The sequence below is a fragment of the Tauraco erythrolophus genome, chromosome 1, assembly GCF_009769465.1.
Source record: "Tauraco erythrolophus isolate bTauEry1 chromosome 1, bTauEry1.pri, whole genome shotgun sequence".
Taxonomy (NCBI): domain Eukaryota; kingdom Metazoa; phylum Chordata; class Aves; order Musophagiformes; family Musophagidae; genus Tauraco; species Tauraco erythrolophus.
Genome location: NC_141465.1, coordinates 12885733 through 12899441, shown reverse-complemented (window position 1 = coordinate 12899441; position 13709 = coordinate 12885733). Strand labels below are relative to the sequence as shown.

General features: G+C 47.8%; 1 protein-coding gene across 1 annotated transcript in view; it reads right to left on the bottom strand.

Moving 5' to 3' along the window:
* Positions 1-9628, bottom strand: part of NECTIN3 (nectin cell adhesion molecule 3) — a 58297-nt gene extending 48669 nt beyond the window's left edge. The window contains exon 1 of the mRNA XM_086627198.1: positions 9394-9628. Within this exon, the coding sequence (XP_086483324.1) occupies positions 9394-9628 (235 nt within the window). The remainder of the gene's footprint in view (positions 1-9393) is intronic.
* Between the last annotated feature and the right edge of the window lie 4081 nt (positions 9629-13709).

Below are 13709 nucleotides of genomic sequence, written 5' to 3'. Positions count from 1 at the left end.
GGCCAGCAAGGCGAGGTGGTGGAGTTCCTCTTTACGTGAGGAAGCAACTAGAGTGCATTGAGTTCTGTCCAGGGGCAGATCAGGAGCAAGTTGGGAGCTTGTGGGTGCGAATTAAAGGACAATCTGGAATGTGTGATACTGCTATTGGTGTCTATTACAGACCACCGGATCAGGACGAAGAGGTTGATTAGGCCTTCTACAGGCAGCTGACAGCGGTCTCGCAAATGCAAGCCCTGGTTGTCATGGGGTACTTCAACTATCCTGATATCTGCTGGAAGGCCTACTCAGCCAGCCATCCACAGTCCAGGAGGTTCCTTCAGTGCATTTATGATAACTTCCTGATGCAAATGGTGGATGAGTCTACTAGGAGAGGAGTGCTGCTGGATCTTATTCTCACTAATAAGGAGGGTCTGGTTGAAGCGCTGAAGGTTGAGGGTAGCCTTGGTTGTAGTGACCACGAAATGGTGGAGTTCAGGATTTCATGTAGCAGGAAGAGAATACCTAGCAGAACTAGAACTCTGGACTTCAGTAGGGCCAACTTTGATCTCTTCAAACAATTGCTAGGAGAAATCCCATGGGATAGATTACTAGAAGGCAAAGGGGCCCAAGATAGTTAGCCTTCAAGTACCTCTTCTTCTGAGCTCAAGACTGGTGCATCCCAACAGGCAGGAAGTCAAGAAAGGGTACCAAGAGACCTGCATGGTTAAATGGGGAACTGTTGGGCAAACTCAAGTGGAAAAAGAGAGTGTACAGATCATGGAAGGAGGGGCAGGCCACTTGGGAGGAATATAGGTCTGTTGTCAGAGGATGTAGGGAGGCAACCAGGAAAGCTAAGACCTCCTTGGAATTAAACCTTGCAAGAAAGGTCAAGGACAACAGAAAGGGCTTCTTCAAATACACTGCAGACAAAACTCACACTATAGGCAATGTAGGCCCACTGGTGAATGAGGAGGGTGCCCTGGTGACAGAGGATAAGAAGAAAGCAGAGTTACTGAATGCCTTCTTTGCCTCAGTCTATACTGCTGGAGGCTATCCTGATGAGCCCTGGAACCCTGGGGCTCCTGAGGAAGTCAGGATAGAGAAGTCTACCCTGGTTGATGACGACTTGGTTAGGGACCAGTTAAGCAACCTGGCCATCCACAAATCCATGGGTCCTGAGGTGATGCACCCACGGGTGCTGAGGGAGCTGGCAGATGTCATTGCCAGACCACTCACCATCATCTTTGCTAAATCATGGGGAACGGGAGAGGTGCCTGAGGACTGGAAGAAAGCAAACATCACTCTGGTCTTCAAAAAGGAAAACCCAGCTAACTATAAACTGGTCAGTCTCACCTCCATCCCTGGAAAGATAATGGAACAACTTCTCCTTGGTGCTGTCTCTAGGCATATCAAGGATGAGAGGGTTGTTAGGGGCAGTCAACATGGCTTCACTAAGGGGAAGTCATGCTTGACAAACCTGATAGCCTTTTATGAGGACATCACCCAGTGGGTGGATGATGGTAGAGCAGTGGATGTGGTCTATCTTGACTTCAGTCAAGCATTTAACACAGCCTCCCACGGCATCCTCACAGCTGAACTGAGGAAGTGTGGTCTGGATGATCGGGTAGTGAGGTGGATTGTGAAGTGGCTGAAGGATAGAAGCCAGAGAGTAGTGGTCAATGGGACAGAGTCCAGTTGGAGGCCTGTATCCAGTGGAGTCCCTCCAGGGTCGGTACTGAGACCAGTATTGTTCAACATAGCCATCAATGACTTGGATGAGGGAATAGAGTGCATGGTCAGCAAGCTGGCTGATGACACTAAACTGGGAGGAGTGGCCGACACACCTGAAGGCTGTGCTGCCATTCAGAGAAACCTGGACAGGCTGGAGAATTGGGCAGGGAGAAGTTTAATGAAATACAACAAGGGCAAGTGTAGAGTCTTGCATTTGGGTAAGAACAACCCCATGTACCAGTACAAGTTGGGGACTGAACTGTTGGGGAGCAGCACAGAGGAAAGGGACCTGGGGGTCCTGGTGGACAGCAGGATGACCATGAGCCAGCAATGTGCCCTTGTGGCCAAGAAGGCCAATGGCATCCTGGGCTGTATTAAAAGGGGTGTGGTTAGTAGGCCGAGAGAGGTTCTCCTCCCCCTCTACTCTGCCCTGGTGAGGCCACATCTGGAATATTGTGTCCAGTTCTGGGCCCCTCAGTTCAAGAAGGACAAGGAACTGCTTGAGAGAGTCCAGCGCAAGGCCACAAAGGTGATTAAGAGAGTGGAACATCTCCCTTATGAGGAAAGGCTGAGGGAGCTGGGTCTCTTTAGCTTGGAGAAGAGAAGACTGAGGGGGGACCTCATTAGTGTTTATAAATATGTAAAGGGTGACTGTCACGAGGATGGAACCAGGCTCTTCTCAGTGGCATCCAATGATAGGACAAGGGGAAATGGATATAAGCTGGAACATAGGAGGTTCTGCTTCAACATGAGGAAGAAGTTCTTCCCAGTAAGGGTAACAGAACACTGGAACAGGCTGCCCAGAGAGGCTGTGGAGTCTCCTTCTCTGGAGATGTTCCAAACCCGCCTGGACGCGTTCTTGTGTGATCTGATCTAGGTGGTCCTGGTCCGGCAGGGGGATTGGACTAGATGATCCTTTGAGGTCCCTTCCAATCCCAAACATTGTGATTTGCCATGAGTCCTCTAAGAAATCTTACTTATACATACCTACATCTCATTTTAGCCAACTATTTTACACCTTCGCTGTCTTTTCACAGCCAGGGGAATAAGATGAGCTCTCTCCTAACAGCTTTTTAATCTCTCCTCATTTTATAGATGGAAACACAATAATCATTTCCCCTGACATGGTCTTTACTGTACATTTCACTGTTTCATTGCTTCTCATCTATTTCCTTGTATTTCATTCACATTCACCTATTTCCATCTTTTCTTTCTTAGCTATTCTTGGGATTTCTTCCCATACTTAGGCAATACTCTTTCCTAGGCAATCTATCTGTTTTCTAACCAGAAATAGAGAATAGTGTTAATGATTCCTCTACCTCTGATAGGTTGATTCGAGCTTTCTTATCTCATGCCTAATGGAATAAATCATCACCTTCTCCATCCTCTCAATAAAATTACATTACTTTATTTCAAATAGCTATGATTTCTGAGGCACTGAACACAACTGTTCTTCAAAGAAGTACTTTTCAAAAATCTTGGTTTAGATAGGCTAACCCTACCAAAAATCCCCACACAAAATCCCACATAGAACCACAAAAAGGTTTGGGTTAGAAGGTACCTTTAAAGATCATATACACCTCAAACAATAACAAAAAACAAGAATATGTGGCATAACAAAATAATAATAATAAAATAATTGCATCTATAGCTATTCTTCACTAAGAAAACCTGGCCATTCAATTAGTATCCAACTATCAGGTTTCTAAGAAAATTCCTCACAGGAACTTCTGCATTAGTATCTATATACCAGACAGTATAGCAGTCATCAGGACAAAAAAAAACCCAAAGAAGCGTTCAAATAATCCTGATTCAATACAATATATTCATTCAAAGTTTGAAACAAGAAGTCCAAGTACAAACACAAACAGTGCTAGAGCAAAGTAATCTGCCTCGTAGAGATGAGCTGTGTGATGACAATGTACCAGGACCCCAGAGCAAACAGACAAGACAAGACATCTCAGCACTCTCACTTCTTTGCAGACTTATCTCACCAGACTGTAGCCACACGTTCTGATAAAGACCTCTGTTTGGACAAAGCTGCATTTGACCACAGGACAGCAGCTCAAACCAACTCCGCAGCAATCTGGTGTAAGCCGGGATGGAAAGAAACACTCTTCCAAGTTTACTACTCTTCAACGAAGAACAAAATCAACACTAAAAAAGGACAATATTTACTCACAGCACTGCAAATAGCTGGCAATTAGCAAGATTACCTTCTACCAGTTTGTACACCAGGTTTTGTATTTCTCTTACTCTACTCCCATTCACTGATTTTTGTTTCTTAAAACTGAGATTTAGACTTCTGATTCTAGAGCTTCAACTCGACTCTTCTTTGAGCTCCACAAATGCTACCCATTAGCCCCGTGCACTGCTTACTGAAGCAGCACACCCTCAATTCCTTTTCCCTTTTCACAGCAAATGCATTTATAACTGTGATTTTGCATATTCTAAAAGCTCTACCACCAGCACCTGAAGGGCAATCAACTGGTACAGATGCTCAGTAAAGGCAACATTTTTGTTTCTCCTGCTACAGAATGGTCCTTTGTTTCCAAATATCATCCTGGGAGCAATGCCATATATAAAGGGGATGAGAAAGATAAAAACCTAAGTTTGACCATATTTCTAAACAGGATATTTGACTCTCTACAAGAAATAAATCCTGTTAGAGCTTTCTTTTATTTAATATCAAACAATCTTTATATTCCATGACATAAAATGAAGTTATTTAAGGAAGCAGGAGGGAAACACATTGTTTAAACCAAGAAACTGTTCAACCTTTATGTAGCACAAATGGCTAAACAACATCACAATTCTTTTATAATACTCAAAGCGTTCAGACCCTAACTCAACTAGCATTACACTTCACTTCCATATACATGGGAGTTCTTGCACACCACAAGCCACAATGTTAGCTGGCATCTTTGCTTTTCACTCATCCCAAAATTTACAATTACTGCAACCTCCTTTCGCCCTGTCCATGCAAGCTTTACAACCACTTCTCTCAGAGCACTATTTTCATGCAGTGCCGTAGACAAATTGAAACTGTCTTGTCTAATATTTAAATAGCAGTCAAGAAGTATAAGCCTATACAATATATTTTATTAAAATGTTAGCATCTACATTTTGTTATTTTGTATTTATTCTACATGAGCACCACACTTTAACAGTGATCTTGAACACGAAAGACCTACCAGAACGAAAGAGAGCTAAGAACTGCTCCAAAACAGCACACCTCATACTATAGTGAGCTTTCCTGAAGTATGGGCTTGACAAACTTCTGGCTTGCTTTTTTTTTCCCCCCCGCTCATTATCAAACAATTCAGGTTTAACTCTCCCCCTATTTGAAGTTACCCTGTTATTTCTACTAGTGCAGTTGCTCTATTTCTTCAGGCAGCAGTTTCATACACTGCCCTACCTACTACGTATTTCACCAACATTTCATTCTCTCCAGTTTCTCAAATATCTTTTATAATATTCCTGTTCCTTTTCTTACCATTGTCATATTCGCTCCCCTAACATCTTTTTAAAGAGAGCATTTTTCTCCATACTATTGTCAAAAAAAAAATATGTATTCAGACATGAATTTCTAAACTATTATCATTGCCTTTTTACATACAGTGAGGAAAATACACATTCTGTTGTCTTTTTGAACACTCTTCCGCACATTCCCATGTCCAAGGTAGTAACCTGGTTTGCTTGACCTCATATATTTGTCACAACTTAACCTGAAAATTACAAAAAAAAGTTTCTAGTTAAATAAACTGTTCTGGTCAATAGCTACTTGGGAATCTCCTTTTTTTATTTACTACTCTATTTTTCTATATGGTACACTGTACACTTGTATTATCCACATCTTTAGAATCCAACCTTTTCAGCTCCGCTACGGTCTGGAGCTCTGTACTCCAGGCTGCTTTAAGAAAAAACAAAAAAAAAAAATCAATGGGAATTAAAAAACATATGCCCACAAACACTTCTTTTTCTAACCTTACTGAAAAGCTTAACATAACCAACTCAAATTGAAAAAAAAATAATTATTTCCTCAACCAAGTCCCTGAAAAATGCATCTTCTACATTTTTCCTTTCTATTCACCCCACTTTACAATTTCACTTAGTTTTTAATTCATGCTAACATTCAAAAAAACTCTGCAAAAAATTTATTACTGTGTGCAAACTAATAAGGCACTGAAATTACAAGGAATTCATTATTTAGTAGCACACAAGTCCTCATATACAGCACAGCCGAAAGATACGTGCCACAACATATACTAATTTATTTTATAATAAATTCAAGGTTATGATGATGTTTCTTATGGATGCCATACATCTCTCCTAGTTTGCAGCTACACTGAATTTGATCCCCTAAGTTTAGTGCGTACTTCATTGCATCGCGCACTGTTCAACTGTGAAATGGAAGAACTACTCATACATGTAAGCTAAACCTGACAGTCTTGCTTTCCTAAAAAGAACACTATTTATTAAAGCAGGTCTACTTTTATTCAAAAATCGAGAAGTAGTTGTTATTTCAAATTCCACATACATTTTCTCTCTTCCTTCCACCTTCAGTTCTTTGGTTTGAGTGCTGGGAGGCGTTTGGTAATACTTCTCTGAGGAGTTATAGATCAAATAAATAATCATTTCCAGCTGTCAGGTAAAACAATTGCATAAAAATTGGTTTGATTTTATAGTGAAGTTATTCTACTAGGGGTTGGGGATTTTTTTCGTGGTGCCACTTTCATTTCTTCCTTTTGCTAACACTGTCAGAACTGACCATCTAGTAGGACAAACGGTGACCAAAAGCAGTCACCTGCTTTGGGTTCTGTCAACACCTAATCATGCTCAAAAATGTATTTACGAGCACTCTTAAAAGCCACAATCATTGCACTATTCTTCTTTCACACTTACCTGAGACAGTTACAGAGATAATGAAAACAATTGTGGGAAATTTCAGGGGGCAAAAAAAAAATACTCTAAAAACTAAGATATTGGTGAAAAACCATCTTCCCCTGCTCCTTACCTCACAGTCCAAAAGTCACTAGTAGTATTTTAAGTTTCCCCCTTTATCCACAGATTATACTTTCAAATTTTGTGCTTGAAAAAGAACATTATTTCAACACAACATTGCCCCTTTTGGCAGATATTCTGAAGTGTTATCAGTCAAGTTCACATATGCCAAAAGGAATCTGGGAAGACTGACATCTGAATTACACTCATCGAGACTAAAATAGTAAGCCACTGCTCTTAACTTCATTGTTACTATTACTTTCGCATCTACATGTAAAAAATAGCTTGGCAAGGTTATATCAAGTCCCTAACTTCACCTTTTTAATCGCACAAGAACGGAAATCACCCTGAACAAAGGAAGGGGAAAAAACTGCTAGTGCAAGAAGTTTGCCAACCCTATGAAAACTAAGTCTTCAAACCTTAAGGTTTTGAAAAGTGGTGCCGCCTTAATATTGAAAATGTCGATTTACCACAAAAAGCCAAACACTGTCTAATAAGCATTTGTCATCAACTAAGAGCTCCAAAGTTTTATGCACGGGAAATAAAACTGTTGGATGTATTTTAAAGATGAAGAAAAGTAGGTCTTTAACACTTCTTAAAACATTCAGCCAAGTAGCTCTAGAGAACACACAAGAAGGCAATAGATCTTGTTTCAGTTATTTCAACAGCAACTTAGCTTAATAGCTGATGATCTATTAAAAAAATAAGCAAGCCGTCAATTTAGAGATCTAATCCTGTAGCCAGGACATACTCTACGCAACACAAAAAAAATTCCACATAAGCAATTCAACTTTTAGACTGCTTCACTAACAAACAGTTCATCTCCTCCAAAGCAGCACCCCAGTAATCTCTGGCTAAGGACACAGTCACCTATTCCTGCAGAACTCTCGTGCTGTAACAAGTATTGCAGCTGTCACTTAGCTTGACTAGGACCAAATCTGTCCTCTGAACAAAATTTATGTGAGCACAGTAGCTCTCAGTAAATTGAAACACTTAACAGGTTCACCATTAGAACGAGGAATGACAGTGAACTACTCTTCCTCCTCTGAAATAAACCCCAAGCACAGGAAGACCCACCCTTCTGTCTTTCCCATAGTTGCCTTTCTTTAGGGACAGGTAGAACATACAATTTCACAGGGCTGTCTTTCAGCAAACGCACGTGTTTAAGCTTAAATTAGCGATAATCATCTTTTCTGAAAGCTACATCATTGCCAGAGGGGGGAGACTATTACATGCAGGAGCACAATCTTACAGCAGCAGTGCCTCAACTCCCTCCCTGAAAAAGCATTTCTCAGATACTACAGAACTGCTTTACGGTGGCACGGCTTGCAAGTTCCTCGGTATTTTTATCACATGAACCTCCAGAGACTAGCTCCTCTAACTTGTTCTTCCTTCCTTCAAGAGGAAAAGGACACAGCGTATCCTATAATAAAACACCCTTGCCAACTATTCATCACTGCATTGGGAATACAAAGCAGGATGATGGTTTTCGATGTGCTCTTGCCCAAGTCCACTACTTCTTCTCATCCTCCACTGCTGTAAAAATTACACTACGCGCACTACACTGCATGCAGTAAAAAAAACAATAAAATAAAATTCCTGCTCTGATTCAGTTTCCAACTGCTACGTCGCTTGCTTGTTTTCCACGGGGAAAAAGCGGGGGAGTGTGGAGTGGGAAGGTGTGTGCTGGTATTCTCCTACGAGTAGTCACGTCAAGGCGCACGGGGGCCCCGCGCCGCAGTGCCCCAGTAGTAGCTGCTCAGGAGGAGGAGGAGGATGCAGAGCACACAAACCCGTTCTCACAAGGAGAGATAAGCGATCCCAACTCACGAGCCGACAGCAGTTAGCACTGGTTTCACCCTAATTAAGAGGGGACAACGATGCGAGCCAGCAGCAAAGAGCGCACTCTTCCTCCCCCCGAGGAACACCCGGAGCACACCAAGACCCACCCTTCTGCCCTTCCCACAGGCTGGGGGAGGGAATGGGGGGGGGAGCAGCCGCGAATTTCCGCAAACAAGGAAAGCGCGCCGTTCGGGACGGGAATAACGGCGGAGAACCTGCCGCCCGCCAGGGAAGAGCCCCGGCACCGGACCAGCGGCGGATAAACTTCCCCCGCTGCCCCGCCCCGGGCTGGGGCTGCTCGGAACCGGCCGCCGGAGAAACTTGGCGGCGGCGCGCGGCGGGGCGGCTCCCGGCCCCGGGCCCCGCGCGCCAGTAACGGTCCCCGCCGCAGCAAGTGAACCCAACGGCCGGCACGGCGGCCCGGCCCGGCCCGCCGCGGCCTCCCGGGACGCCCGGCACCCGCTCCTACCGGCGAGGCCGGCGGCGGCCTCCAGGCGTGTGCGCGCGTCCCGGCGGCGGCGCCAGCGGGGGGTTTCTCGGGGAGAAGGCGGGGGAAAGCGCCTGGGGCTCCCCGGCGCGATGCAGGCTCCGGCTCCGAGCTCCCCCCGTCCTCCGCAGTCGCTCCCGGGAGAGGCTACCGCGATCCCGGCCACGTCCTACCCGCCTTCCCCGTCCGCAGGGCGGCCGGCAGGCAACCGCCACCCCGCTCCGCCGGGCACGCGAACAAAGTTTCCCCCAACTCGGCCGAGTCCCTCGGCGCCGCCGGGGCTCGCGTTTCTCTCCTCCTCCCGCCCCTCCGCCCTGCCCCGGCCGCAAACGGGAAAAAGTTTCACTTACTGCAGCAGAAGCGAGAGAAAACCAGCCCCAGCAGCCCCAGCCCCGGCCCGGGTGGCACCGCCGCGCAGAGCCGCCGCTGCCGCCGCCGTTGCTGCGGCTGCCTCCGCCGCTGCCACCACCACCACCGGGGGGAGGCAGTACCGCCGGCCGCTGGAAAAAGTTCCCGGCGGGCGGGAGGAGCCGACGAAGGGGGAAAACCAGCGGCAACCTCCGCAGCGGCTTCGGCCCCTGCCATGCTCCGGGCTCGGCTCCCAGTCGCCGCCGCTACGACGCCCGCCCGCTCCCGGTCCCCGACCAGCCACCGCCTCGCCGCGCCGGGTGCGTGTGTCACTGAGCAGGGAGGCGCCGCGCGCCGCTCCCCGCCCTCCTCGGAGCGGGCCACACCACCCCGCCGCGGGGAGGGGGGGAGAGGGAGGCGTGTGTTGTGCGCGTCTACCTCGACCCCCGCCTCCGCCCCCCCCTCCCTTCTACCCGCCCCAGGGTAAGTCGCCTCGCCCCCCGCCTCTCCCGACCCGCGCTGTGGACTCGCAGACCCGCCCGCGCACCGCGGGGGGTTCCCCTTAGCAACGCGGGCGGCGCAGAGGGCTGGTGGGAGGGGGTGCCACAGTGTCCTCCCCCGGGGGGCTGTTGGTACGTCCCGCCCCGCCCCCTTCCCCCCTCCCCGCCCGCCACCGCCCCGAGCGTGGTCGGGGGCGCCGCGCTCCCGGCGGCCCGGCCTGACTCACCGCCCGCCCCCCGCGCCTTCCCGCGCCCGCCTTCCCGGGCAGCCTCTCCGGCCTCCTCCGCGCCTCCCGTCCCGCTTCGCCCCTGTGGGCAAAGGGAGGCTCCGCCACCGGTCCTGCCTGCCGCTGTCCGGCGTGCGCCGGCCGCGGGCCCCGCGGAGGCAGCGGGGAAGCTGGCGGGAGAGGGGAGCCGAACGGCCGAGGGTGCCCGCGCGGCCGTGCCGGGCCGGGTGGCGGCTGCCCCGCAGCCTGGGGACCGGTCAGCAGCGCATGCCCCGTCCAGCGGGGGACGGCGGGGGCTCGCCGCAGCTCACTCTGCCGGGCGCGGGAGTTCCCGTTCGTCCGGCCGCCGGAGAGGCTGGTCAGGGCCGGCCCCGGGAGGCGCGGGGGGGCGGCCGGCGCCGCTCCCTCCTCGGCTGGACGGGCTGTTTCCCCCTGCACGGGGGCGGCCGCCCGCTGCGGGGCCGGGACGCAGCGTGTCCTGCGCTGGGCTCCTGGCAGCGGGCGCTCCGCTTCGGCCCGGTGGTGGCACAGTAAACTTCCCCGCCGTTGTCCCTCCATCGCTTGCGCTACCCTTGGCAAAGCCCTCGGGAGAGGCACGTAGTGCGCTGCCCGATCGGTGCCAGGCACAGCCGCCCGTTTCCACAGCACCTCCCGACGTGCCCATCCGGGCAGCCTCGGGAGCATGGAGCGCATGGGTGTGAAAAGATGCAGAGCCCGTCCTGCGAGGAACGGCTGTATCTGCGGGCAAGCTCTGGCAGAGCAAAGGGGTCTGGAACCGTTTGGGAGCAGAGCGATCCCTGTGCAGAATTCATCGAGGAATACCAAATATGGCCCTGTGCGGCCCTCGCAGAGGGTCCGGGGGGCGGCGGGAGGGCTGCTGCCACGCCAGCGCCCGCAGGGATTCCTGGCTGTGGCACAGCACATAGCTTTGCTCTGGGCAGGGCTGCTCCAAAGGGAGCAGCGTGCCCGGGCCACAGGCAGAGGCCCATGTGGTGGGTGAGGTGGCCCCTCTCGAGGCGGAGAGGGGACTCATGCCTCTGCCCAGGGTCCCAGGGATCCAGCTAAGGGCTGGCTCGGAATTAGAGCAGGCTGTAACCAGGTCACAAAATTAAAGGTGACTTTTCCAAGAAATACAGTTTCTCTGCGGCATCTCGATACTGATCTGAACATGAGTGTTGTGGGCACAATGTTGATGAATGTATCCCTGAATTAGGTTTTTGATAGCAAAACACAGAAACTCTAAAGAATTGAGTCGAAAGTCTTGCTTCTTTATGATCTGGGTGTGCTTTTTCATTTGAGATCCACTATACTTGCAAAACTTCAAGGAAAATATTGCATAGCTGTATATACAATACCTGCTGCTGAAAGATCTACTGGGAGCGGGTTCTGTAAAAGCCCCCACGTTTTCTGCCATACGGTGTAATAATTGATCATTTCCTTTAATGGTGGGCACGAACAGCAGTTTCTCTCAAAGCTGCGCATGGCTAAGTTTATCAGATGCTCACAATAGTACGTTCATCTGGTCTTCAGCTACGCTGAATGTTTGCCAATTAACTGGCCTCATTAATTTGTAACTGCGAAACAAAACAGAATTCAGGCAAAGAGTTACTAGAGGCAAACTGCTAGCTGGAATGGACGTTCAACATCCATCAAGATTTTGGTATGCAAACCAACATAATGAGAAGACTTTCAAAGTTTTGTGAAGTCAATTTAATGCTGTAAATCTAATCCTCAGCTAGTAAAAAAACTGTTCTCGTGCCAATTTGCTCTGGGATTGCGACTCAGGATTGCTCAGGTGGTACACATCATCTTCTCCAAAAGTGCATAAACAAATTTGGCCGACAGTTCGTTTAAAGCAAAAAAAAAGAGTACTAACTGGAGTGGTTTTCCCACTCGGCCGATGCTTTCAATGCCTGGTCCTTTACTCTGTTGTTAGACTCTTTGCTGTTTTGATTCTGTGGAAACCAATATATTCCACCATGCCAATAAACCTGGATAAATATAATACTGAATTAATCATTAGAGCCCAATTTTTATTTATGCTAAGAGCCTTTTTACATGGGAAAATTGATGAGCATAATTGTAGCAGAATAATTGATGCTGGTATGGCTTTGCTGATGTAACATTCCAGGTAGATGTTTTAATTGGATGTAATTATTCCATTTCCCTGTATAGATGAGTCCCATATAGATAAATCCCCTTTTATAGTTAACAGTCAAAGCAAATTACGTCTCATAATTACATTTACACCAAGTTTAAAGCACGCTTAGGATGGGCAGGAAATATAATGGGGCCATAGTGTAATTGAGAGTGCAACCCTTAAAATCCTGTTTGTGACAACTATAATCAAATTGTCATCTGCTATAATATTTTCATTCCTTCTCATTCCTAAACAACAAAAGGCATTGAGTCTGTGTGAAATATAATGTTTAGAGGTGTAGCACCAGAATACGTACATCGATTCATGCAGGCTAAGGAAGCAAATGCAGTTTGTTATATTTAAACAGAACTGTGCCCAGTCTGTAGGTAACATCTTCCAGTGCCAGATTCAGCACTGTTGTAATCAGGCATCCTGGGGACTTTGTGATACAAAAGGAAATTTGACTTCATGATATCAAGGCTAAATTTGGCTCCCCAATGCTTAGAGCACTCCTGAAGGCATGATGTGCTCCAAACAATTAATCTTGCATAATATTGAATAAATGCATATAGGACACACTGGCTCAGTTCTTGTAAATCCGTTGTTACTGGCGTATTTTTTCCATGAAAAGATGGTTTTCTTCCACAGTTGGCAGCAGTCCTGTTCAAAAGCATCTTTGAGCTGTAGAAATACAAAAGACTGTCCTTTATTTCCCATCCATATTTCCCTCTCGCTCTGGCCTTTGTCCACCCACCTGCCCTTCCCCCCCATGGAAAAAAAGCCCTTACCCTTAATTTAGAACGGGGTGTTTGGCAAGCATTTACTTCTCCGCTCTTAACCCTTTTGGTCATTTGAAAACAAAGTCCTGAAGCAGTGTGAAATTAACTTATATGCATAACATTTGAAGTGACGGCACAAATTCCCGCTGGAATGAAGGGCTATTCACTTCAGTGGGAATCGGCAAGTAGGTTTGTGGCAGAACAATGTGCTTTTCTCCAAACTCTCGCTTCCATTCGAACGGATGGGACGGGGCCTCCCTGGCGATGCTTGCGCACCACCACCCGTTATGACCCTTTAAAATAAAACCACACCAAACCAACCTTGAACAAAAACTCCTTTTTTTTCCACACGCTTCCAGCTGGATGAGATATTTAGCCTCTTATTACACAGAGTTTCTGCGATTTGCCAACAGGTGGTTGCGTTTTCCACAGCAAGTGACATCGTTGCTGCATCATTCCTGCAGCCAAAGTCGAAACAGTTTTATCTCTGGCCATGCCTCAGCAAAACTGCAGCCGGAGTTACTATTTTCTGTGCTGTATGGAGAAAGGTGCCTGTCCAATTCCTTGTCTAGAAAAGCATGGCAAAGCATCTCTGTAGGCTGCGTGGAAGGCATGATTGACAGCGGGTCCAGCAGGACCCAAGAACGGGGGATGCATATTTATGTGCGTGCG